Raw genomic sequence first — 26,824 nt, 5'->3', positions numbered from 1 at the left:
AAAGAGAGAAGGAAAGAAGGAAGAAAAGAAGGAAGGAAAGAGGGGATAAAAAGAGAGAAGGAAAGAGGGAAAGAGAGAGAAGGAAAGAAGAAGGAAAAAAGAGAAAGAAAAGGAGGGAAAGAAAAGGAAAGGAAGGAAAGAAAAGGAAAGAGGAAGGAAAGAAGGGAAAGAAAGAGGGCAAAGAGATGGGGGGAGGCTCTCCCACCCCCTCACTCAAACCTCCGCCACCCCCACAGATCCCTCACTTACCCTGGGAGGCAGCGGGGGGCCTCTTCTGGCCTCCTCCGGTGCTGGCCGGAGGAGGTGGCGGGGGGGGCTCTTCTGGCCTCCTCCAGACCGCAGCACTCCGGCGCTGGCCGGATGTAGCAGGGGGCTCTTCTGGCCTCCTCCGGCCCGCAGTGCTCCGGCGCTGGTTGAAGCTGGCAGCAGGGGGCTCTTCTGGCCTTCTGTGGGCCGTAGCGCTCCAGCGCTGGCCCAGGGCGGTGGCGACGGGCCTCCCTGGGGCCGCAGCGCTCCAGCGTGGGCCCCGGGAGGCCAGTGACAGGCCGTAGCAGGGGAAGCTGGGGGCGGGGCTTGCTGCCTCTGCCATTTTGCCAGCTCCTGGGCTCTCAGAGCAGCGCTCCAGAATGCTCTGGCTCAAGAAGACCCCTGAAACCACCCATTACCAAAATGAATGTTACTTGCTCAGTATAAATGGGGGATATGAATGGTAATGAAGAACCATAGGAAGAAGGCACAGTGCTTGACTAACTAGTTACCAGTTTGATACTTGCATATCTATCTACCAGCCATGTTTTTATTTCACTCTGACTCCTGGAAGCTCAAGACAGCATCATGGTTCTCTGCTCCTTCAGTCTATCATCATAACCACCCTGGTAGGTAGGTCAGTCTGAGAATGCTGGACCGAAGATTATCCAGAGAACTTCATGACTGCATAGGAATTTTGTATCTCCCCATGTCTAGATGAGCACTATCACCATTACACCACAGTGCCCTGCAACTTCTTATTAGCTAATAGTATGTAACTGGAAGGGGGCTGTGGTGGCTCAAGTGGTTAAGACACTGAACTGCAGACCGGAATGTCGGTAGTTCTGCAGTTCAAGACCCGAGTGCTGCATGATGGAGTGAGTTCCCATCTCTGGTCCCAGCTCCTGTCAACCTAGCAGTTTGAAAGCAAGAAATTGCAAGTAGATAAATAGGTACCACTTCGGTGGGAAGGTAACAGTGTTCCGTGCACATAACCACGGAAACGTCTTTGGACAGTGCTGGCTCTTCGGCTTGGAAAAGGAGATGAGCACTGCATCCCTAGAGTCGGATTTGACTGGCTTTCGAGCAAGGGAAACCTTTACCTTTATGTAACTGGGAAGGAGGAGTGATTGGTTGAGCCCAAGGCAAGGAGCTCTGATGGATTAGACCAGTGGTCCATCTAGTCCTTAGAGGGCCAACAAACCAGGCCTAGAGGTGAATGCCACCCTCTAATGTTGCCTCCTAGCACTGGTATTCATAGGCCCCGGTCACACGGGAGGTTTTGGGCCAGAAGAGGGACAGATCGGGGGCACAGCAAACGGGCGCGAGCACACCGCAACATCTGGGAATCGGCGTGCACCCGCCCCCAATCCGTCCTTTCCGGCCTAAAACCTGCTACAAAAAAACCCCAAAACCCACAAGTAAAAGGTAGCACCAACCTGGAACGGCGCAGCAAGTGCGGCCGTGAGATTGCCGGCACGCCCATCTGCAAAAGCAAACGAGGCTCCCGGCCAAACTGCGCACGTGCGCACATGCGCAATTCGGCTGCCTCACTCTCCCTGCAGTGGCTTCCCCTCGGCATCTGATCATGCCAGGGAGCAACTGCGTGGCGGCTCAGGGGATCTATCTGATCCCGCCGCCGCGTGTCTCTTTTGGTGCAGCTTTAAAAAGCCGCACTTTGGACATTCTTTTTTCCCCCGTGTGGCAGGGGCCATAGGTTTACTTCCTTTGAACGTGGCAGTTCCCTGGAATCACCATTCATTACACTATTCTCCATGAGTCTGTGGCCTGAGTCAATATAAGATCACTACCTTGTTAACCATTACCTTGTTGAGCTTTTACCAAAACTTGAAAGTCAAATGGAATGCAAATATATTTTAATCATGAAGAGATGAGGCACGTCTTGCAATCTGCACCAACTGTGTAGAGTGATTAAATAGTTCACAGGTGTTTGCAGTCATGACTAACCCAAGAACATATGTTTCTTTAGGGCATTTGAAATATTTACAGTACGAAGCTCAACTACCATATCAAGCACGTCAGACTGGGCCCGCACAGGCATGCCTCCATTTATAGAGCAGGTCTACAAGCTGCCACGTCTATGACCAGAATTTCAGATCACTTTCCGCCATCGAACACTGCTGAGTGCCAGAGGAAACCTAACTTTAAACAGTGCTGAAGCTAAAGGTTTAAATAATACATTGATGAGAAGCAGCTAGAAGCATGTTCCTGAAATGCACTGGCAAGTACAATATGGCTGGAACAGGTGTTGGCTTGATTTATGCCCATTTGTATCTGCTAGCCTGCCTGGTAACCTTTGACATGACCATGGAGGCCAATCAAAACAGATGGCCTGTCTTTGTATATTACACTGCCATGCATCAAGGATTATGAATTAAAATAATATTAAGAAAACCCTATTGCACCCTGAAGACAATTTTTTTTAAAACTAACTGTATTCTCTTAATTTTATTGTTATACAGACTAACATGACCAGTCCTTAGTTAATTGCTGTATACGAATGATGCGAACAAAAAGGAAGGGAAGGGGGGAAGGAAAAAAAGGGGGGGAAAGAAAACGCAACCCAAAAAGTTGCTATGGATCCACAAGGGTTAAGCTGACACTAAATATTATGAAAATACAAAATTTATTCAGGTGTACACATTTTAAAACTTAGACTCATTAAAAACATACCATTCAGACATAAAAAAAAACTTCTCAACATTCATACATAGATGGGTTAGTGCTGTGCAACTGAACCAAATGCGTTTCGGCCCCCCAAAGGGCCTTCCTCAGTGGTCACAATTCCAATTACAAATTTGACATACATTCAAAAAAATTTTTTTAACATAAGATGTTAAATACATATGCAGTATAAGGCCAGATGTTGTTTCCTAAATACTTATGTATTTGTTTATTATTATTATATAAGATAGGCCTCCGGTCTAGCCAATTAAAGTCCACCAATAATTCTGGTAGCACAAATTTGCGTGAGTTGAATGTATGTCACTCCATCCTGTACAAATTAGGATTGGCTACATTAGGGGTGTGTGGCCTAATATGCAAAGGAGTTCCTGCTACAAAAAATGGCCCTGGGTTTTGACAACAAACAAGGTAAACAGAATAACTAGCAAAAGGTGGGTGTGGCTGGATGACCACACTTCTGGTAACATGTGGGTGCGGCCTAATGTGCTAATGAGCTGTGCTGTCAGGGGTGTGGCCCAATATGCTAATGAGTTCCTGCTGTTGGGTGTGGCCTATTATGCTAATGAGTTCCTGCTGGGCTTTTTCTACAAAAAGAGCCCTGCCAATGTGTAACATTTTTAGCTAGCCTTTAAATCTCTAGATTTCTTATGTTTATCCTCACAGTCTTTTGTTCTTGTTTGAAGTAATCTTACACCTTAATAAAAATATTTTTAATTTACTTTTGTAGTTATTTTCTTTCACAGTCCTCAATCTAAATGTAGTGCCTTAACTGGCAGACCACCTACCAGAGTAACTGGTCTTCTGTGAAAAACTCCTTCTGTGTATCAACCTCATAGGGTGGACTTTCTGATTTAGAGCCAGGAGGGTTAGAAGCTTTGTGCTTTGGCTTCTGACTACTGGGTTAGTAAAAGGGGCTGGTGGCAGACTACCGAGCTCATTTGTGAACAGTCATACTCCAGGGTTTTGTAATTTTGTGTTGCAGCTCCGTGACAAAAGGCATTTGGCCCATGCTGGGCTAGGTGACCTTCTGACACCTCAGGGCATCAAAGATGGAGCACATAAGAGGAGGAAAGGTTGGGAGTGGGGAGTACAAAGCCCTGACGCTTGCTGAGGGTTGTGCACTCAACCACTGAATCATACACGTGTATGAATGAATAAGCTCTGAGAAACCATTTGTGTGATGGAACAGGAGGAAAGACTGAATGTGCTCTGAGAGAAAACCTGCAAGAAGGATTACTTCCTCACACAACTTTATATTAAATAAAGAGAACAGCTGTCTTGGAGGAGTTCAGATAAATGTCATCCAACTATGCAGTCAATTAGAAACAGATATGGAATTAATATTGTTCAGCATAGAGCACAGGGGATTCAAAAGTCCTCCATGAGGTACAGGGAAGGGTGAGAATGATATGATGGAATCCTGGGGTAATACAGAGCGAATCCAAAGGTAATAGAGAAGATTATATGACTTCTGATGGGGCTGCAATGGTTTTTAAAATTCTAGCACAGAGAGAAACGTTCTACCAAATCTCACTTCTTGCTGTGCTAGTTTTCTAACTAAAGATAATGGCTGGAATTCAAGAAAGGGTTTACCCCTGTGGAGTGTAACTTTCTCACCTCCCCCCTCCCCCTGCAAGCCAAAGTGGAACAAAATCCCCCTGCAGTTTGTGTTGGGGGGGGGGTTGGAAACAAGAATTTAACACTTTGCAGGTGGAAATCCTTCCATCCACAGAAATGGTCCTCAGGATCCAAGTCAATATTTAAACATGGGACCCCCTTTCTGCAATCTGAAATGTTATCACCTTATCCTGTCATTATTCTGCTGTTTGTATGACAAGGCCCTTTGAGTAATCCTGAAGTAGGGTTGCCAGCTCCTGGCTGGGAAATACCTGGAGATTTTTTGGGGGGGAGACCCTGAAGATGGTGAGGTTTCGGGAAGGGAGGGGCTTCAATGGTCCACCTTCCAAAGTGGCCATTTTCTTCAGGGGGACTGATCTCTGTGGCCTAGAGATCAGTTGTAATCCCAGGAGATCTCCAGCCACCACCTAGAGGATGGCAACCCCATTATAAGGGGAAGCAGAGAAACAAAAAACAGAACTGAGAAGTCACTCAGAATCAGCTTCCTATTGGTAAACCTTGATCTGATGTTATTTTCTTAGCTCTCCCCCAATATCCTCTCCCACCACTGTTTGGGTGAGCGAATGGACAACTGTTTTCAGAACACCAACAGCTTTACTTTGACCACAGTTTATGAAAGGATAAGCCCTTGAGTGAATTTGAGATGTTTTTTATTTCCAGTATCAAAAAAATAATTGTAAGATCCCATGGAACAATGCAATCTAAAAGTGAATACTTTTAAAGAGCAAGACATCTACACTATGTGTGGGGGGGAAATAATCAAGGTCTTCTCATCCCTTCCGCTAGCTATCAGAATCATGCCTAGGCATGCATCTTTCTGTATATATTTATATATCTCTGTATATATTTATATATCTCAGAGATATATTTATATATCTCAGAGATATACTACGTACCTGCTTTTAATACTCTGGTATTAACATGGAAATGATGTTCTCAGATGTTTTTCCTCTTTAAAAATTCACCATATTCACAATTTTTAAAAAGTTCTGTAAATAGGAGAGATGAATTTGCCTGAGGGGAAAGGATGACGTGAGAAGATTTTTTAAAATCATTTTTTCACCTGAACAATGAGGTGTTTTTTTTTGTTTGTTTTAGGAATTATCCTTTTGGTTGAATTACCATTGCAGAAGTGCACTCTGCCAATATTACTGCTTGCTTTGAGTCGTAAAATTCAAAGTATACTGAACTGGGAAATTGTTGCTGGTATTTTCCCTATTGTGTCAATGACTCTGAGGAAAATAATCTTTGCAATTTTTAAGCTATTCACAAAAAAACCGCATTAGAGAATCAAGACTTACCTACAGTCAGCTGTCCTGTTAACTGTCCCATGTGATTTCTCGCATTCACTGTAACATTCCTGTCAGACTGTAAGACCAGAGCGCTATCCTGGGAAACATGTATAAGACAAGGAAATGAGAGGGAAAAAAATAACAGAGGCAGAGTCAAGTTATAACTGCTATCGACACAAAAGTATGTTGGTGAGACCTGGTCAAAACAGTACAGTGTTGCTTGATACCAGCTATAATCAAACGGAATTTGAGACGTAGATATTTGAGGTCTGAGCTGCTCTGAGACTGTTAATTTGGAAGCTGCTCCACCCTGTAGGAGAGCAAGATACTTACGGAATGACATTATAATTTGGTGCCAGACTTTTGATGCCATGGCATGCACAGGCCCTCCTGAAAGCCTCTAATTTGTTTTTAAATCCGCTACCAGAGCCACTGTTTTTGGCATATTTCTGACAGGAAGGCAATGCTGCTGTTCGAGAATGGTCATTAAGGCATAAGAAGTGCGTAGGAGAGAGCAGCAATGGTTACAGCTGTCTGACCACCTGGCATCTGGTTGCAAAGGGATGGGGGGGCATCACACTCTCAACAGAGGAACGTGGGCTGAAGGAAAATCATCTGGAAAATGGTTTCATCTTGCTGCAAACATAAGCCTGTCTGAAATAAAATACAGTCAGGTGCCTGGCATTATTTGGGATTTTAAGTGCATGGTGAAAAAGTTCACCAGGCTTGCCGTGTTCGTTTTTAGGATGCTGCAGTGAAATTTGTATTTTCGATACGAATTATATTGCAAGTAATTGTCCCATTTTGATTGTTCTGCTGTAACAGACTTCCATGCGTTCGTTAGCAGAAAGGTGAGATGTATAAGTTTGGATACACACAAAATATTTAGCAGTTTGCCACCCACTTGTGAATTAGTAGTTGTGCCGATTGATGTGCCTCATCTATATGAGTGCAGTAAGATGACTACATGTTTTCTGCTGCCTCCATGTTTAAGTAGCAAAGGTGAACTATTTTGCAAGGAAAAAGCCACATTAATTCAGGAATGACAATTTTGGACAGCAAGTCGACAGCAAGACGAGGGATGTTCAGGGCTGTTGAGGGGAGAGACTAGGGATACAAAATTCCCTGGGTACAGCTTGCTCTGGCGATAAAGTTGCCAACATCCAGGTTGGGCTTGGAGATCACCCAGAACTACAACTGATCCCCAAACTATAGAGATTAATTCCTCTCAAGAAAATGGCTGCTTTGAAGGGTGGCGCTATGCAATGCTCCCTCTAAGCTGTGGAGACTTGTGAGCAAAAATCTTTACTTTGTGAGCCACTGGCATTAAAGTTGTGAGTGAGCGATTTGGCTACTGCATAAATTAGTTTGCTCTGGAGCCATCCTTCCTGAGCTAAGACAAAAATCTGTGAGCTGGAGGCTCACACTAACTCAGCTTAGGAACCCTGGCACTATGGCATTATCCCAAACTCCCACCGTCCCCAGGCTCTACCCCCAAATCTCCAGGAATTTCTCAATCTGGAGCTGGCAACCGTATCTGGTGGTTCAGGAAGCCAGGCAGTTCATTTCTCATATTTTATTCTCACAGGGGGGAAAGGGGAGGAGCCAGCATGAAGCCCGTTGATCTGGACCAGTATACTAAGACGTGGGACTCTGGCACCAGCTGGAAGCCTCTCTAGGAATCCATAATCATTCACTTCAACTATTTGCGTGATTTGACATTATAGCAAATGCTATTCCATCAGGAATAAACCTGGGCTCTGGTTCCTTCTTTGTGGATGGGGCAGATCTATGTGATTAATTCCATTGTTATCAATGCTATATTGCAGGTGCATGAAACCACACGAAACAGAAATACTTCTCATGGAGTCTGGGGAAATGTGTGTGTATGTATATGTGGGTAGTGAGTGTGACAGAGGGAGGCCATAAACCATCTGAACTCCAGTCACAGATGTGCATGCACACACTGTTCAGAGCAGATAAGAAGGAAGGAGAAACATGTACATTATGGTAGATTTCAACAAGCTCACAGCTGTGAGATTGTTCAAGCTGTAGCAAGAGGTAGTCATGCGCTCAACTTTTGCCTCAGCATGAGAAATAGCATTCATATTTATTAATAGACCTGTGTATATTCTAGAATCAACCTGATCCTCCAGTAGAAAGGGGAGGGGAAAGAAGTGGAAGGTTACATTTTGGGAAAGGATCTCTATGCTGGTTCAACTGGGACCATAAACCTGTTCAGGACTGATCAAAAAGTTCTTGATAAATATTCTTGCTAATCTTCATCTCACACAGAAATCATTCAGAAGATACAGTCCAGGGGCTGTACAGCATTTCCCCATCAATCTTCCCCTCCTCCTAGATGAGGGAAAGGACATCTCTTGCTATTAAGATACTTCCAAAAGTCCACAAAAGTTACTAGCTGATAAAACACTTAGTAGGGCACCTGTCCACACATGCTTCATTTCATCATTTTTGGCCTACAGACAGAAACAACTTTGGGAAAGCTCTCACACCTGGTCACAGTTTCCACACAGGCAACCAGGTAAATGGCTCTATTTATCAGCATATGCTGTGACCTATTATTTTGCTGTTTGTTTAGTTGAACCATTGGTATGGTATTTCAACATTAATCCTCCTCAAACTGGAATGGCAGATGTTTTTAAAAGTACACGGACCACCCCATTCTCTGGGATTTCTGTTGCTTATATGGAAATTCCTGAACAGATTTTTAAGTAGTATTAAACCTAATCATATAATCTTTTGATTCCCCAGCTATTTCACAACTGCTAATTTTATTCGAAACACACTTTTAACACTTAATTCTTCAACTTCTTTCTATGAACAGGGAGAGATGCACGGTAATTTCACATAAAGAAATACATTTAGCTTACTTGTAGAATTCCCAAGGACAGCAATAAGAGCTCTGCTCATGGAGCAGATATTTTCTGCTTCTCCTTCCTGCTGCTGCTAGGGGTGTGCATTTGGCTTAACTAAGCTGAATGAATACCTGGAAAATACCCTACTAGTATTTTTTGGAGTATAGTGCAATTAGTGATCTGTATTTCGCTACCAATATAGCTGACCCCCCCCCCCCCAGCCAATTTTCTCCAGCTTTTATTCGGTTCATCCTTCCACACCTGCCCTGACACTTCCACTGGTCAGTTTCACTCACACTGATCAGCTGTTAGGATTGGGCCATTTAAACTTAACAGCCCACAGTTGGAAGGGAGTGAAACTGACCAGTGGAAGCAGCAGGGGGACTGAGGGAGGGAAGGAAGAGAGAGAAGGCATGTTTAAATGCCTTGCCTTCCCAAGCTGCCTGCCTGCTGGAGGAGGGAAAGCAGCTGCCCTGCTTCAGCGAGGAGGCTGGGGAAGATAAGGGGAGGTGAGTTTAAATGCCTTCTCACAGTTTCTTTCTTTACCCAGCCCCCCCCCCCCCATGGAGGGGAGGCTGGGGAAGGAAAAGGAAGGCAGTTAAACACACCTTCTCTCTCTGTCTTTCCTTCCACAGACTCTTGGTTGTGGCAGGGTGGCTGGGGAAGGAGATAGAGCAGTTAAACACACTTTCTCTCTCTGTCTTTCCTTCCACAGACTCTTGGTTGTGGCAGGGGGGCTGGGGAAGGAGATAGAAAGAGAGAGAGAAGGTATGTTTAAATGCCTTCCCTTCCCTTCCAGCCATTAAACTGGTCAGTTTCACTCCCCTCAGTTTCCAATCCCAGGGGAGTGAAACTGACCAGTTTACTGGCAGGAAGGCATTTCAGCCTTACAGCAGGCTAGCCTGCTGGCCTCATTTTTCTGCAGAAATGCCTCCCAGCCATTGAACTGTTTAGTTTCACTCCTCTCCCTTGGAAGCCAAGGGGAGTGAAACTGACTGGTTTAATGGCTGGAAGGAAATGGAAGGCATTTAAACATGCCTTCTCTCTCCCTCCTTCCCCAGCTGCCCTGCCATGTGGAGGGGTGTGTGGCTGGTGAAGGAAATAGAAGGGAGGGAAGGGAAGGAATTTAAATATGCCTTCTCACTCTCCTTTCCCTCCCAGTGGGTATATCAGACCAAAATATATTCGGAAATACTGAATATTTCCAAAATCTTACTACTATACTAGTATTGGTACTCGGGCAATTCAGTATTTACCGATATTTTGGGGGTCTGATATACCCAATATACTTGCACACCCCTAGCTGCTGCAGTAGAACCAAACTCCCTGAAAAGAAGTGCTGGGGTGGGGTGGGCTGAGAGCCTTTGGAAACAACATGGGATGTCATCTTGGCTCTAAGACAGGGAGGAAGAATCAGAGCAAGTTACCTCCCATTACAGAAAAGTGATCCTGGCTCTAACTCACTGTTTGGCTTACTTTTAAGAACATACGAACATAAGAGACGCCAATGTTGGATCAGGCCAAAGACCCATCCAGTCCAACACTCGGTCACACAGTGGCCAAAAACACCAGGTGCCATCAGGAGGTCCACCAGTGGGGCCAGGACATTAGAAGCCCTCCCACTGTTGACCCCTCCAAGAACCAAGAAGACAGAGCATCACATGGCCCAGAGTCCCTATCTATACCTTGTGGCTAATAGCCACTGATGGACCTCTGCTCCATATGTTTATCTAATTCCCTTTTGAAGCAGTTCATGCTTGTAGCTGCCACCACCTCCTGTGGCAGTGAATTCCATGTGTTAATCGCTCTTTGGGTAAAGAAGTACTTCCTTTTATCCGTTCTAACCCGACCGCTCAGCAATTTCATGGAGTGCCCACGAGTTCTTGTATTGTGAGAAAGGGAGAAAAGTACCTCTTTCTCTACCTATTCTATCCCATGAATAATCTTATAAACCTCAATCATGTCACCCCTCAGTCGTCGTTTCTCCAAGCTAAAGAGTCCTAAGCACTTTAACCTTTCCTCATAGGGAAGTGTTCCAACCCTTTTATCATTCGAGTTGCCCTTTTCTGCACTTTTTCCAAAGCTATAATATCCTTTTTAAGGTGTGGTGCCCAGAACTGCACACAGTATTCCAAATGAGGTCTCACCATTGATTTATATAGGGGCATTATTATATTGGCTGATCTGTTTTCAATACCCTTCCTAATAATCCCCAGCATAGCATTGGCCTTCTTTATTGCAGTCACACACTGTCTCAACATTTTCAGTGAGTTATCCACTACAACTCCAAGATCTCTCTCTTGATCAGTCTCTGCCAGTTCAGACCCCATCAATGTGTATTTATATTTAGGATTTTTGGCTCCAATGTGCATCACCTTGCACTTGGCCACATTGAACCCCATTTGCCATGTTGACACCCACTCGCCCATCCTTGACAGATCCCCTTGGAGTGCCTCACAATCCTCACTGGTTTTCACCACCCTGAACAACTTTGTATCATCCGCAAATTTAGCCACTTCACTGCTTACTCCCATCTCCAAATCATTAATGAACAAGTTAAAAAGCAGTGGACCAAGTACTGATCCCTGCGGTACCCCACTGCTTACCACCCTCCACTGAGAAAATTGCCCACCTACACTCACTCTCTGTTTTCTATGAACTAGCCAGTTTTTGATCCATAAAAGAACTTGTCCTTCTATCCCATGATTTTTGAGCTTACTTAGGAGCCTTTGATGAGGAACTTTATCAAAAGCTTTCTGGAAGTCAAGGTAAATAATATCTATTGGATCCCCCTTGTCCACATGTTTGTTCACCCCCTCAAAGAACACTAACAGGTTAGTGAGACAAGATCTTCCCTTACAGAAACCGTGCTGAGTCTGCCTCAATAGGTTTTGTTCATCTATGTGCCTACTAATTCTTTCCTTAATAATGGTTTCCACCAATTTACCCGGTATCGACGTCAGACTGACTGGCCTGTAATTTCCCGGATCTCCTCTGGAACCCTTTTTAAAGATGGGAGTGACATTAGCTACCTTCCAATCCTCAGGAATGGAGGCAGATTTTAAGGAAAGATTACATATCTTTGTCAGGAGATCTACAAGTTCATGCTCCTCATATTTCCTTTTTGCCTGCCTGACCACAGACTTGCATTTTATTTGCCATAGCCTGTGTTCCGTTTTATCAGCCTCACTGTGACTAGCTTTCCACTGCTTAAAGGAATCCTTTTTACCTTTTACAGCTTCCATTACTTTGTTTGTTAATCACGCAGGCTTTTTCCTATACCTATTTGTGCCTTTCCTAACCGGCAGAATATATTTTTTACTTTTACTTGTCACTGTTTGTTTCTGCAAAATTTATAAAATATAACCACCTTTGGTTTTCTTCAAAGTTTATAACTGATGCCCACTTTTAGTTTTCTTCTGCCCTTTTGCTCCTTCTACTTGATGTATGAGTTTTCCCAATTACCATTACATTGTACAACATGCCTCTTTCTTCTTCTATACACCCCATCTTCTTGAAACCACTGCATCTATGAAGATGCCTTTCTCCGTCTTGGTTAAAATAGATTTTAAAAAACCCCAGTAGATTCTATTCTATATTCAGAAATGCTTTATTTGTTCCATTTAACTTAAAATGGGGGGCAATTGTCTAAAGGCTGGGATTCAGACCAGTTTGGTGCATTGTAACTTGGATATATGGTCTGGGCTGCTGCATAGACTATTAAACATTTTGTTGCAGAGTACAGGCCTTTAAAAAACCCTTCCAATCCTATGACTATATGACGATAAACCACTTTTGCCAAAGGGGATTGCCCAAGTAGAGTTGCCAACTCCAGGCTTTCACTTTTCTGAAGATTTGGAGATGGAGTCCTTACACCCTTCTAAATTCATTGAAGTCAAGGATAGAAGGTTGCAACCCAGTTTAGGATTGCCTTGCCAGTAGACTTGTGTGTGTGTGTTAAGTGCCTGCGAGTGACTTCCAACTTATGGCAACCCTATGAATTAATGACCTCCCAAACATCCTGTTTGCTGGAATAGGCAATGTCTGATGTACAAAGGAGAAGAGAAGAAAACCCTGAAGGGGGCAGCAAGATGACAATTAGATAGGATACTGATGTCAGCACTTCACTACTTGGCTGTGGTCACACACACTTAATAACCCACTTTCAATCAACTTTCAGTGCACTTTCCAACTGGATTTTACAGTGTGAACTGGCAAAATCCAGTTGCAAGGTGCACTAAAAGTGAATTGAAAGTGGATTATTTAGTGTGTGTGACTGCAGCCCTTGTCTGTCTCCATATTGCTACTCTTAGGCAATATCACATTTCACACTTAAACTGCAGTCACACACACTAAATAATCCACTTTCAACCCACTTTCGAACTGGATTTTGCCAGTTCACACTGTAAAATCCAGTTGGAAAGTGCATTGAAAGTGGGTTATTTAGTGTGCGTGAGACCACAGCCTTAATCTTCCTCGCTCTTTCAACTAATAATGTAGTTAGGATCCTATCTCTGTCTCTCGTCTTTACTATCAAGTATATTAGTTCCTAAATAAAACTTCAATCAGGTTATGCACCTATGCTGTGTTAATTACTCTGCCAACTCTATTATTAACAACTTTGGTCAAGTCTTGCAAACTGAGGGCCATGGCTTCCTTGATTGAATCAATCCATCTCACACTGGGTCTTCCTCATTTCCTGCTACCTTCAACTTTTCCTGCCCTTATTGTCTTTTCCAGTGAGTCATTTTAGCTTCTGGGGGAGAGTTCACAATTACTTACTTGAAAGTAATGTGCCCTACTTCTGAGTAAGCAACACTAGGAAGACTGGGTTGTAAGCAGTGGGTTTTTTTGGGGGGAAAGAGGTGCTGGAACTCAAGAAGGAAATGAAGGTTTTGATCTGTATAATGAAAACTCATGAACTTTTAAACATTTTTAAAAGCAAGAAGGGCCCATCTTGGCACAGCCCGATATATGTGGCTCCAGGCAGGGAGGGAGAGGTGGCCGAATGCAGAATGAGGGGCGGGGTTGGTGAGCGGCGGGAAAATTAGGTCCTCCCTCCCTTCCCCCAGTCCAATAGTAAAGCTCTGGGATGGCCGGGGGAGGGTAGGGTTTATAGGCGGGAACTGGCTGCTTTCCTCCCCTGCTCAGCCTTTGTCCCGCCTCCAAAAAGCTTACCCACCCATCCCACCCTCTAGGTATGCATTTTGGGATTGATACAGTTAAATGAGCTAATGAAAGGGGTGCAGGGTTGTCCTTGCTGCAGAGTTTGAACTGTTTGTTGTTGCAATATGGTGATTTAATTAAGACTTCTCTTGTCATTCAATCAATCAATCAATCAATAGACCTTTAATGGCATATACAACATTAAAATCAGAGACAGACTTCTCTTGTCACAACTGTCTAGGCCAGTGGTTCTTAACCTGTGGGTCGCGACCCCTTTGGGGGTCGAACGACCCTTTCACAGGGGTCGCCTAAGACCATAGGAAAACACAAATTTTTGATGGTCTTATGATAGCAACAAAAATAATTTTATGGGTGGGGATCACCACAACATGAGGAACTGTATTAAAGGGTTGTGGCATTAGGAAGGTTGAGAACCACTGGTCTAGGCGGTAACAGCATGGAGATGGAGGATCGGCTTAAGGAAATAGGCCTGCGTGCCATTTACCAGATATGGGGACCACCTTAAGGGGTCTTGGTGTGAAGGCTGACGGGAGCAAGCTTGCTCAGGGACTACCAGCACTTGCCCTCATTGCCAGATGGAAGGGGAGATCACGAAGGGGCAACTCCACCATTTATTTATTTCTTGATGCTATTTATAGTTCACCTCTATCTCTGAGACTTAAGGCACATTGCACAGTGTAAGTCAATACAGTAAACAGGATGGGACACATAATAATATTAGAACCACGAGAAGAAGGAATTTTGCCCAAATCCCACCCTCTCAGCAACCCACCATATTGCAGCACATTTTATTTACTAGGGCAGTAGTTCTCAACCTTTGGGTCGCGACCCCTTTGGGGGTCGAACGACCCTTTCACAGGGGTCGCCTAAGACCATAGGAAAACACAAATTTTTGATGGTCTTATGATAGCAACAAAAATAATTTTATGGGTGGGGATCACCACAACATGAGGAACTGTATTAAAGGGTTGTGGCATTAGGAAGGTTGAGAACCACTGGTCTAGGCGGTAACAGCATGGAGATGGAGGATCGGCTTAAGGAAATAGGCCTGCGTGCCATTTACCAGATATGGGGACCACCTTAAGGGGTCTTGGTGTGAAGGCTGACGGGAGCAAGCTTGCTCAGGGACTACCAGCACTTGCCCTCATTGCCAGATGGAAGGGGAGATCACGAAGGGGCTTTTGTCCATGCGTTCCCCAACAACATTCCGTGATCTTCACCTGTGCTGGCTGGCTGGGTTCATCAGCTGGCGGTGGGATCAGCTGATGCATTGGATCCAGTGGACCTATGCTGTGCCAATGCTTCTTACAGTTGTAATCAATAAAGTTGTGGCCAATTTAATCTTCTTATTTTCCAAATCTGTTGTGTGTGTGGTGATTTCATGCGTGATTGTTGGCATCTGATCAAACCTCTCCATCCCACTTAAGAACTGGAGCTGCAAGAACTTTGTTGAAGAGGTTCTGGAACTCCATTCCGGCTCATTCCCCCAGGGGAAAAAAAACCCAGGCTGTAAGTTAAATTGAATGATTAGGAATGGCTATCTGTTCCTTCTGTAGGTGTTGGGTGTCACCAATGTGGAACTTTCCACACAAAGTAAAATGATTCCAGGCCGTTTTGTCTGTTCGCTTCAGCTGATTTGTGTACAGGCAAGTTTGAAGGCATAGTGATCTAGTTTAAAGGATGTCAAGTGTATTATATGTCACCTGCTCTCTCTCTCTCTGTTTCCCTCTGCAGTCAACTTATTTAACGGTTTGTCAAACAGCTTGTCCTCCAGCAGCTTTGGCAGATGAAACGCGGTTTTTGGCTTGTCTCTCTTTCCAGATGCAGAGACATGACTGTTTGGGAGATATCATCTTCAAAGCAATCGTTTGGGCTGAGAATATGAACATTACCAAGGGACTTCATAGAAACAAAAGCAGCTGCTAGGGATATTTTCCTAAGCACTGATTAGATTTTTCATGTCCCTTATGGACTGTTGGAGATCATTAGCCCCAGCAATCGCTGGTCTGGCATAAGAAGTTGTTGTAATAAATGACTGAATGGCTGAGGTATCAAAAGTACTTCCTCAATGAAGAAGTCCTTCCCTCTATGGCTACCTTAGTTTTGGAAAGTGTTGCTCTACTACGGCCCTGTTCATACGAGCCCATTTGGGCAGGGAGCGGGACGGAACAGGGGCGGAGCAAACCGGCACGATCCCACCTCAACATCTGGGGAGCGTGCCGGATCCGTCCCGGATCCGTCCCTACTGGCGAAAACGTGCAGTAAAAAAGAACCACCTACCTAGGTGGTTGTATCCGTTGGAGCGCCGCAAGCCGGGCTGTGGGATCGGCCGGTTTGTATTTGCGCTGGTGCTTCCCGGCCCCCTGCTGTACTGCGCATGCTCGAGCATGCGCAGTTCAGCAGCCTCCCCCTCCCAGCTGACTCTTCCTCCCCGGCATCTGATCGTCCCAGGGAGTGATGCGCCGTGGCTCCGGGGATCTGTGGGATCCCGCCGCGGCGTTCCAACTTTGGTGCGGCTCACATTTGCCGCAGATCAGCCCTCCGTTTCCCTGCCGTGTGGCAGGGACCAAACCTGTCCAAACACCTGAACTAGGTTAGATCACAACATTACCTATATAGGGTCTGGAAATTTCAGTGACAGAAAGATGGATGCCTGTTTCTTTTCTCTCAGTTTCTGAAAACAATGAAATTAGATAGCAGTGTGGTCTCCTGGAGATGCATCTGCAGCAACACAATACTTGATATCCTACCTTCTAAAAATGTTTGCAAAAGTTCTGTAAATGATTACTAATTGAATATTTGCTCTGCAGGAGTGGGCCAGAGAAGCTGAGTTTGGAGAAGTATGGGTTTTTTGTGGGTGAGAATTATGAAGAAAATTTCAGCCCATGTGGATAGAAAACAAAGGACTGGATCCAGCACAAGGACTGTGAGAGGTCCACACAAAAATCCTCAGTCGTCCCAGCTTTACCCTCCTCCCAGCAGCCATTTCCAGACCCACATGGAGTAAAAGCAATATGGTTGGGGAGAATGTGGTGGGGTGGGTGATGGGGGTGGAATGATCCCGTTCACTCAAGAAGAAGAAGGGAGTAATTCTTATTGCTTCCTCCCAATCTTCATGGCTTTTCCCCCCACACAGATCATGAAGCCCCAGTGATAAGGGATCCCAGGGTCAGAAATAGCTGCTGGGGCAAAGGGGGAACTAGGAAGATCAGTGACCAGCACTGATTTCTGCTGATGAATTACAGCCATTAACATATTTCCCATTAAAGCCAATTGGAAACAAATATTCAACAAGATTTGTGTTTTTTTTTAAATGAACATGTATGGTGAAATTTAGAAATATTTTATTTACATTGACTGTAGAAGCTAGGCTGTCACCTACATGGAATGTCTTGAGAATCATATCCCTGACAGCATTTTCAACCTGACTGATGTTGCTGATGTTAATAATTTAGTTATACCCTACAAATTCCCAACATAAATATAGCTCTCAAGGTGACTTACAAATACAGGAAGAGAAGGAGAGGAGGAGGAGCTGGATTTATACCCCGCCCTTCACTCAGAGTCTCAGAGCAGCCTACAATCTCCTTCCCTTCCTCTCCCCACAACAGACACCTTGTGAGGTACGTGGGCTGAGAGAGCTCTGAGAGAATTGTGGCTGATCCAAGGTCATCCAGTTGGCTCCATGTGGAGAAGTGGAGAATCAAGTCCAGTTTTCCAGATTAGAGTCTGCCACTCTTAACCACTACATCAAATGCACCCTACAGATACTTATAACAAGAACATCATAAAAGTATTAAGAACCCAGGAATTTTAAAAAAGAACCAGTACAATCAGCAGAAAATAGCAACACAATGAAACATGCAATATCAGTAATATTTAAAAACAACACACCAGAAAACAAACAAATAAAAACAGTAGCATGCACAATAAAAACAAATCCCTTAAATACCAATGGAGGTAAAGGTTTTAAAAATAATAAAAGCAGTAAGGAATGCCTACACAATATAGGTCAACAGAATGCCTTGGCAAATAGATATATCTTCACCTGGTGCTGAAAACTTAACCAACTCTGTTCCAGAAAGATGGATAGAGGTAGGGATTCCATTATTGAGGCACGACAACTGAGAAGGTCCTGTCTCTAGTGAGCATCCATTTCACCTGGGTTTAGGGTTGCTAGGTCCTACCTGGCTGCTGGCAGGGTGTGTGTGTGTTCAATCTTCTCCCGGGAGATTTCTTGCATGTGCACAAAGTGTGCATGCCATGATAATGTCACCAAGAAGAGATATCATTGTGCAGTGCACGTCAGGTGGGATGCTCTAGCATTTGCCCAAATGCAAAAAATGCCTTTCCAGGTGATGTCATCATGGATGGGGTGGGATGGGGCTCTTCAAGGATGGGGCTCCCCACCAGGCTGGTGGCAGATTGGGGCCCCTGAAATCGGGGAAATGCCACCCCCATCAGGAAGGTGGCAACCCTACCTGTGTTAATGGAGGGAGACAGAGTAGGACCTCTGTAGAAGATCTCAGATGCCAGGCGGGTTCATATGGCTCTCGACAGCTCCCTAGTCCCTAGTCCCAACCTATTTAGAGCTTTTAAACCAGCCCTTTGGACTGGGTCCAGAAACAAGAAGGCAGCCAAAACGTATGTTGTAAAATGGGTGAAGCATAATCAGCGTCAGCCAGAAATCTGGCATTACTGATGTTTATAAAATGTCTTCAAAAGCTGTCCTACATAGAGCACATTACAGTCATCTTACATGAATATAACCATAACATGTATAGCTATGGCCAAATCCTGCCTTGCAAGGAAAAGCTGCAGCTGGCATACTCAGTCAAAGCTGGTGAAAGATGCTAAGTTAACAAAAAAAAATCCTTTCATTTAAGTGTAAGACATATGGATCCTCGTTGCTTTCCACCTGACTTTCTCTAAGTGAATCTAGGACTTCTGGGAGTTGTTTCGAAGCTCATGGAAATAAAATGAATTTGGATCACTACCTTAGATCCTCATTTATCTATCAAAATGCATATTTTTCCCATTAGGGTGGAACAGAGGCACTTGGTTCACAAAGCATCACAAAGGGAAATGTTCTCCAGTCCTTTGTTCTCAACAGGCTTAAGTGTTCTTAGTTCTCATTTTTATGAAAATAAAAATTAATTAGTAAGAGATGTGGTCTACTATTTGTTTGGGGATGGTCAGTCAAGGTTTTATTATTAACTTCCTTGTTTTCTCAAGGCACTTGACATTTGTCTGTCTAAGATATCTTCAAAATTAGCTGGGATGTTTCTTATCCCAGTGAGCTCATTTAAAAAAATTTGAATTATATTTTGAGCACTATCATAAGAACACATTTTAATATTACTTTTACATTAAATAAGTCATTTCCCTTGGGTTTTCTATGTCTTTATCATGTACAGTTATTTAGGCAATTTCCTTTCTTCCAAAGATGTGATGTTTTTGTTCATTCAAAACCCCTGCTTCCTACATCTAATTATGTAGGTAAATCAATATTAAAAGGTTTTCAGGATCAAAGTTCCCCTCTTCTTCCTTGGCTCTGTCTTTCACAGGCACTTTTCTGTGGTTAGGAGAATCTTATCTATTAATCAAACAAATTGTGTTTGGAAGCTCACCCAAACATGTTATGTTTTATATGGCAGAGATGAAGATAAATATTAGAAAGCTCCAGAGATAAAGATAAATATTAGAAAGCTCTGGGTCTGTTGTGGTCTTATTCTGTTCCTTTATTGTGGCATCAAGATAACTAAGGGGGAAAATATTAACTGAAATATCATTTCCATGTGCAGGTTTCATATCAAGATCTAACTTTCTCTGGTTTAGTCTGCCATCCCGTAAACCGTCAACTGAAAGCCTTGTATTGTTTCAACTGTTCTAAATGGCGAACGGTGTTTTAGATAAGAAAGGTGGTTGGATCGAGCCAGCTTTTTTACTCAGTTTCACCCAGTTCCCTTCTTGCTACGTGCCCTATCCAACTATTAAAAAGAAATTAAAACACACCCATAAAACACAGCCACTAAAACAACTATTTTAGATAAAAAGATCCTCATGCCAGAAGCAGGCTCTAAAATGTTAACAACATTAAAAACCTTTAGTTAAAAGCCTGGGTAAAAAGGAATGTTTTAACTAGGCATCTAAAAGAAAGAAAGCCCAGGGGAGCTTCATAGGAGATGGCATTGCAAAGCCGTGGTATCACCACTGAAAAAGCCCTGTTTCTTGTCACACACCTGCTTCACTTCTGGAGAAGTTCATACAGAGAGCAGGACTTGTGAAGAGTATCTAAACTAACATGCTGGACAATACAGGTGGAGGCAGTCCTTCACATAGTCAGTGTTCCCATTGTGGGCCTTCAAGTTTAATAGTTTACTTATTTTTGTACCCCACCTTTCTCTCCTCATCAGGTCCCCCATCAAAACCAAACAAAAACACATCATTAAAACCATTAAAATCAAACTAAAACAAACACACAAAAATATAAATTTGGGGGTGGAGCCTGGGGAGGTTAGAGTTTGGGGAGGGGAGGGGCCTTAGAGTGTAGAATACCATAGAGTCCACCCTTCAAAGCAGCCATTTTCTCCAGGAAAACTGATCTCTGCATTGTGGAGATCAGTTGTAATTCTGGATGATCTCCAGACCTCACCTTCTGCGAGCAGAAGGCGGACATGTAAGTGTTTGCTTCCCACTCTCCCCTCCCCTCCCCCCAGCAGCTCCTTGGGCATCCTAAGAAGCCTCTGCTGAGGGTCAGAGGCCACTCCTCAACAAAATGTCATACGGAAGGGGCAGTTTTTAAAAGGACAGGTTAAAAAAGAGGAACCCCCCCCTCCACACAGTCTTCTTCGAGTGGAGCAAACTCTGCTCTGAGGAGGCTCTTGGCAGAAGGTTTTGGGGCATACAGTGGACTGTTGAGGGAAGGGGAACATGGGGAAAGAACTAGTATTTCTGGTTGCAAATGGTGGGCTCTCACCCAGTGGTTTTTTTAACCATTTGCAGAAATCAAACTTCAGCTGTCTAACAGCACAATACAGGTTCAAACCTATCAAGGAGTAGGAGGATTACAAGAAGTCTCAGCACCAGTGCTCCCTCTAAACTGTGGAGTCTTGTGAGCAAAAATTCTTCTTTGTGAGCTGCTGGCATTAAAGCTGTGAGCAAGCAGTTTGGCTACTGCACAGATTAGTCTGCTCTGGAGCCCTCCTTCCTGAGCTAAGGCAAAAATGTGTGAGCCTAGGGCTTCCAAACCCCCTGGTTTGCCAGGGGTCCCCCGTTTTTTGGGGGGGTTCTACCCACCCCCAACACCCACAGCCACCCATCTCTCTCCCTTTAAGTGTGTGGAACCCATGTTTCTTCCCAAGCCTGATCTCCGCAAGCTTGCAGGGAAATGCCAGCTTCGTGCTCTTAAAAGGGAAACGCGGCTGCTCTTAAAAGGGAAATGCCGGCTCCTTTATGTGCAGGGAACTGCCGTTTCTGGAGATCTGGTGCATGGGCGGGTGGGCGGACGTCCCCAACGTGACGTCATCCCATCGTGGATGCCCCACCCCCTCCAGGAACGCCCCCAAAGTCCCTCGCTGGGGGTGGAAGATGGACATGGCAACCCTAAGTCTACCTGAGGAAGTGTGCCTTGCACACGAAAGCTCATACCTTGAGCAAACCTTTATGGGTCTTAAAAGGGCCGCTGGACTCAAACTTTGTTCTGCTGCTTCAGGCCAGCATGGCTGCCGACCTGGATCCCCTTCCTCTACAGCTCAGGAGAGTTGCTAAAGGGTTTGGCACCACTGCTTTTTTAATGAGACTTCACCACCTGTGTTGGTCCTACTAGTCTGTTTGGATAAGTCTTGATCAACAAAGGGCTGGCAGAGTCAGTTAGGAACGCCAGGTTGGAGGCCAGCAGGAACCAGCCAAACAGGTAATTGAACTGAGAGGCACTTGGGCAGTCAAGTCTCTCACCAGGTAAGCGGAAATGAGATTGCTCAGCTTATTCTGTACCAATGCTCAGATGTACATGGACAAAGTCAGGAGCACGATAGGATCACATTAGACCTGACTGTCCCCTGCTGAGTTGGTTGCTGCAATTTCCACCTTCTGGTCATGTACAGCAGTGGAACTGACATGTAACAGCACATAAACCAACTACTTCTTCACCTTACACAGTGGCTTAAAGGGTAAAGTATGAATACTGGGAACCTCAATAGTGTATGCAGGCCTTAGATGGACACCAAGGGCCCTCTGTGCAGAATGCATTAGGGAAGCACCTTTAGAATGCAGCTAATTAGACTGGCTTAAACCGGCTAAGTTCAAAGGCACTAACAGTGTTGCCCCAAGTACACTTACACCCCTCTAAACCCACTGACTTCAGTGGATTTAAAATAGGATTGCAAGCATCCAGGAGGGATCTGGGGACCCCCTGGAATTACACCTCATCTCCAGACTATTGAGATCAGTTCCCCTGGAGATGCTTCAGAGGGTGGACTCTGTAGCGTTGGATCCCACTGAGGTCCCTGTCCTCTCCAGGCTCCACCCCCAAATCTCCAGGAGTTTCCTCACCTGGGTCTGGCAACCCTACCCCCATCCCCCACCAGTGGCCAATGAGGACCTGTTAGCCGTAATTTAAAAAGGTGCAACTCTTTTAAGGATGGCACTGTAAGTGAGCAGGCCTGCAACCTCAATTTGCAATGATGCTTTTTTTTTTTGTTGTTAGTAGAATTACCCTTAGTAAAACAATCAGGATGAATACCATGCTATAATGCAGCTCATGGTTTTAACCACAATCAGCTTCCTGAACTCAGACATATATTTCAGGTTCCTGCAGATTCCAGAAATGGCATCCTCAAAAACATCTTCTCTCTTTACAGCAGAAAAAATGTATAAATAAAACGCAGCAGGTAATAATGCCGTATATGTTTCTGGATCAAATAGGCTGCCTGAAGTGTGGTTTCTTTTTAGGCAGCCCGGAGCCTGTGAAACTTAAGTGGAAAATGTCATGACAATCACATGAAAATTTCATTTGTATTCCCTTCCTGCACGCCAAGGGGCAGCCAATCACTTTGGCATGGTATGTTCGTCTCTCAGGTGAATCACATGCTTAACAGCTTTAAAAAGATTTAAGGAGTGGATTGCAGGAGGCAAAATTATCTGGGCTTTTATTTCATCTTGAAAGTACTTCAGGGCCCAAATAATTTAACAGGTAAAAGTGGTAAGGCTATGGAAATAAAATGAACAGTCCACAGATTCTAGGCTGTGGCAAATTACTATACTTGAGTTAAACGTATGAGTCGCTTAAACTTACAAGAAGAGATCATTTAATGTGGAAAGGGTTTAGTCTGCAAGATGCAAACAGCAATTCCCTGCACTTTCCCCCAATTAAATGGACTATTAAAGTTTTCCATTCTGAATACATCGAGGATCTTGAGGATCATATCAAACCCTAAAGATCTCAAGTACTACATGAAAATCGAAACCTCAGCACCAGATAACGCCACATTATTCATTTATGTATACCAATGGATTAGAACACTTTTTTCTTCTTTATGCTTTTCAGATAATATATTGACACAAGCCTGTTCAGGTGTAAGGCCCATGCATACTGGCAACCACATGTATTGGGAGTCTGTGCTACCCTTGATGTTCCTGATAAATGCAATCAGTACCTTTGATTATTTATCATTATTAATTTATGTCATTTATAGCCTGCCTTTCTCACAGGGACTCAAGGCGGATTGCACATAGCGAGTCAGTACTATCAACTAAATGGGACATTTGGTAACCAATGCATTAGGATTTCAGAAATTTGGAACCACCAGAGAGCACTGACACATAGATGAAGTCTTAACATGACACATTAAGTGGTACAAAAATTATATCATAGGGTCGTACTGACAGAAAGCTATACACAGCAGTATAGACCAGTCCCTAACCTTACATTGCAGCCCTATTACCTGTGCAGGAAAGCCCTCTTGAAAAATTAAGTTTTGCATAGTTTGCAGAAAGCCAGGAGACTGGGAGCCTTCCTGACCTCCTCAGGCAGGCTACTGCATAAGGCACGTGTATGGGCAGTTGTTATTTTTGCCCATTTGCAGGTTGACACCCACAGAAGCCCCTACTGACATGAATGAAACTGTTGTGGCAGAATATAAGGAGTGAGGTCAAGGCCATGTATGTGATAGACAGTACCTTAAACTGAGCCCACTAACAAATGGACAGTCAATGGATTACTATACATTCTACATCTAACTCCCAATAGTAGCCAAGCTGTTTCCAAATTGTTTTTGAGAGGAGACCAATGTACAGTGCATTATAGTAGACTTGGCTCGATGTTATTGTGGAATGGATCCAGATGGCCTGATCAGCCACACCAAGGTAAGGGGCCAACTTATGGGCTAGGCTGAGTTGGCAGAAAGTGTGTGTGGGGGGGTGCAGCTGCAATAACTTTATTCTCCAGCAATAAAGTTGGATCTAGCTTTTTTTGTTTAAGATTTTTATTTCATATATAAGACAAAGACAAACATATATAAACACAAACTAAATCTAGCTTTTAACTGAGTCCGCAAGGGACAGCTAAACTCCATCAAAAGTGGGACAACAATGTCCTTCAAGACATTGTAGCATTAAAGTTGTGAGGGAGTTGTGAGAGGGGTGAAACAATCACTGTCAGAACCCCGCCTAACCTAACAAACAGGAAGTTGCTTAAATGTTATTAACCTGCCCAAACTACTTATTTATGCAAATATTTATATCCCAATTTCACTGTGACTCAAGGCATCTTACAAATCATACTGAAAAGCATAATAGGGTAGGGGTGTGCAAAATATATATATATATTTTCCTGCTCCATTATAGCCTATGGGGTCCATTATAGTCAATAGACCCCATAGGCTATAATGGAGACTTGATCCAGGGGTATCTGGGACTCTGGGGGGACTGTTTTTTGAGGTAGCAACACCAGATCTGCAGCATAGCTGCTGGTGCCTCTCCTCAACCCCCCCTCCATGTTTCAAAAAGATTGGACCGGGGGTCCAATTCTATTGACTTAAGAATGAGGTGGCCTCATCCTCCATTGTTTCCAATGAAGGGAAAAATGCTTCTGAGCTGGAAGCTAAATTGTCTGAACAGACAGCTAAAAATATTTTGCACCAGTGCCCCTAGTGCAGCTTAGAGGGGACACTGGTAGGATTGCTCTTTAAATGCAACTAAATGGGGACAATTTTTCCAATTCTCTGTCCCACTACAGACCTCTGCTTTGCTTTCCCCCATACTATTCATGAGGATTCTCTATCCCTCAGAGGTAGTATTTCAGAACACTTAGCAACAGAAAGCGGTGGCGCAGGCAATACAACGCCTGCTTGTAACATCTGTAGCGAACAGCCTCAATGGCTGTTCGAATCCCCACCACGGCCAGAGTGAGCTCCCAGCCCCCGTCCCAGCTCCCGCCAACCCAGCGGTTCGAAAGGTAAAATAAAAAAACAACAAGTAGATAAATGGGTACCTGCCCTAGATGGCAGGGGGCACCCACCTCCTGGTTCCGTGCCAGGAGTGTTGGCAGCAGCAATGGAGGTGAAGATGGCAGCGGCGGTAACAACAATGGCGACTGAGTTCCTGGTGACCAGACCTGATGGAGGCGGAGCAGACGCAGGATGCGGGCTGAGCAGACGCAGGACGGCGCAGCACGGCTGGAGCCGGAAGGACATGAGCCGGAAGCTGCAGCCGGAGGAGCGATCGTGCACAGAAGAGAAAAACATAGAGCCTGCCGGAAGGTGGTCGCCGGGTAACCAGAGGACGCCAGAGACAACACTTGTGGCCCGCCAGAAGAGGAGAGAATGCGCTGCCAACAGGGTGTTGGTAGGAAGTCCCTCCCCTTGTGAATGTGGCCCTAGGTAGGTTTAATCACTACTATATATTAGTAGTATTCTGTAAACCGCTCTGAGACCCATTAGGGGTCATGGGTGGTATATAAATCTCATGTAAATAAAAAAAATAACATAAAAAGAATGAGGCCCCAAAAATGGTTCCAACAGCAAAGCTCCACTGACACTACTACACAACCCATTCTGTTTAACTCAATTATACATAGAAATTATTAGTGCACTACTGTGGTTCATGGAAGTCAATGGAATATCATGAATATAAAATGGTCAATATCCAAATATCAAATTGGAGAATTTTAACCCACATATGGAAATTTATTTCTGCTGACATGAATCCTTCTTGAACTAGTTAATTTGGATGGGAATTGATGTCATATAACCCAGACCTTATGTCAAATAAGTTAGGTCGGGATAGTGCAGATTTCCTCACTTACCATATTACTTTGGAACTTTTCATACACTTGATAAGGAAACGAAAAGCTCCTATTCACACAAAAGAAAAACTGGCTCTAGTTGTCTATGTTCAATATGCATTCCATCCAGCTATGCAACCAAGTGGTCTTTTTCATAATTCTGAAGCACAACCAGATCAAGTTTCTGTATGTGAAAAAAAGTTATTTAACTCACTATGTGACAAGAACCAAGGATCAAGCAAAAGAGCCAGCATGGTATAATGGTTAAAGTGTCAGACTAGTATTTGGGAAACCTGGATTTTAATTCCCATTCTGCCATGGAAGCATGGTGGTTGACCTTGGGCTAGTCACACACTCTCAGCCTCACAGGGTTGTTGTGAGGATAAAATGAAAGAGAGAAAAATGATATAAGCTACATTGGGTCCCCATTGGAGAGAAAGGTGTGATGTTAAATAAATAAATAAAATAAAAGACCCCTTTCTCTGTCAATTAGAACATGGCTACAGTTGGGTTTCCATTTAATAGAAACTACATGGGGGGAACTTCATCCTCCAAACAATTACCCTTCCCAACCTACCTCCATTTCCCATCTT

General features: G+C 44.2%; 1 protein-coding gene across 1 annotated transcript in view; it reads right to left on the bottom strand.

The window, feature by feature from the left end:
* The window catches only part of SGCZ (sarcoglycan zeta), a 331,877-nt gene that overhangs the window by 96,857 nt on the left and 208,196 nt on the right, over positions 1 to 26,824 (bottom strand). Inside the window, exon 3 of the mRNA XM_015408245.1 lies at positions 5,892 to 5,979. Within this exon, the coding sequence (XP_015263731.1) occupies positions 5,892 to 5,979 (88 nt within the window). The remainder of the gene's footprint in view (positions 1 to 5,891; positions 5,980 to 26,824) is intronic.

This window comes from Gekko japonicus, unplaced genomic scaffold (genome assembly GCF_001447785.1).
Source record: "Gekko japonicus isolate JY-2015 unplaced genomic scaffold, Gekko_japonicus_V1.1 scaffold217, whole genome shotgun sequence".
Lineage (NCBI taxonomy): Eukaryota > Metazoa > Chordata > Lepidosauria > Squamata > Gekkonidae > Gekko > Gekko japonicus.
This window is presented reverse-complemented; position numbering and strand designations above follow the sequence as displayed.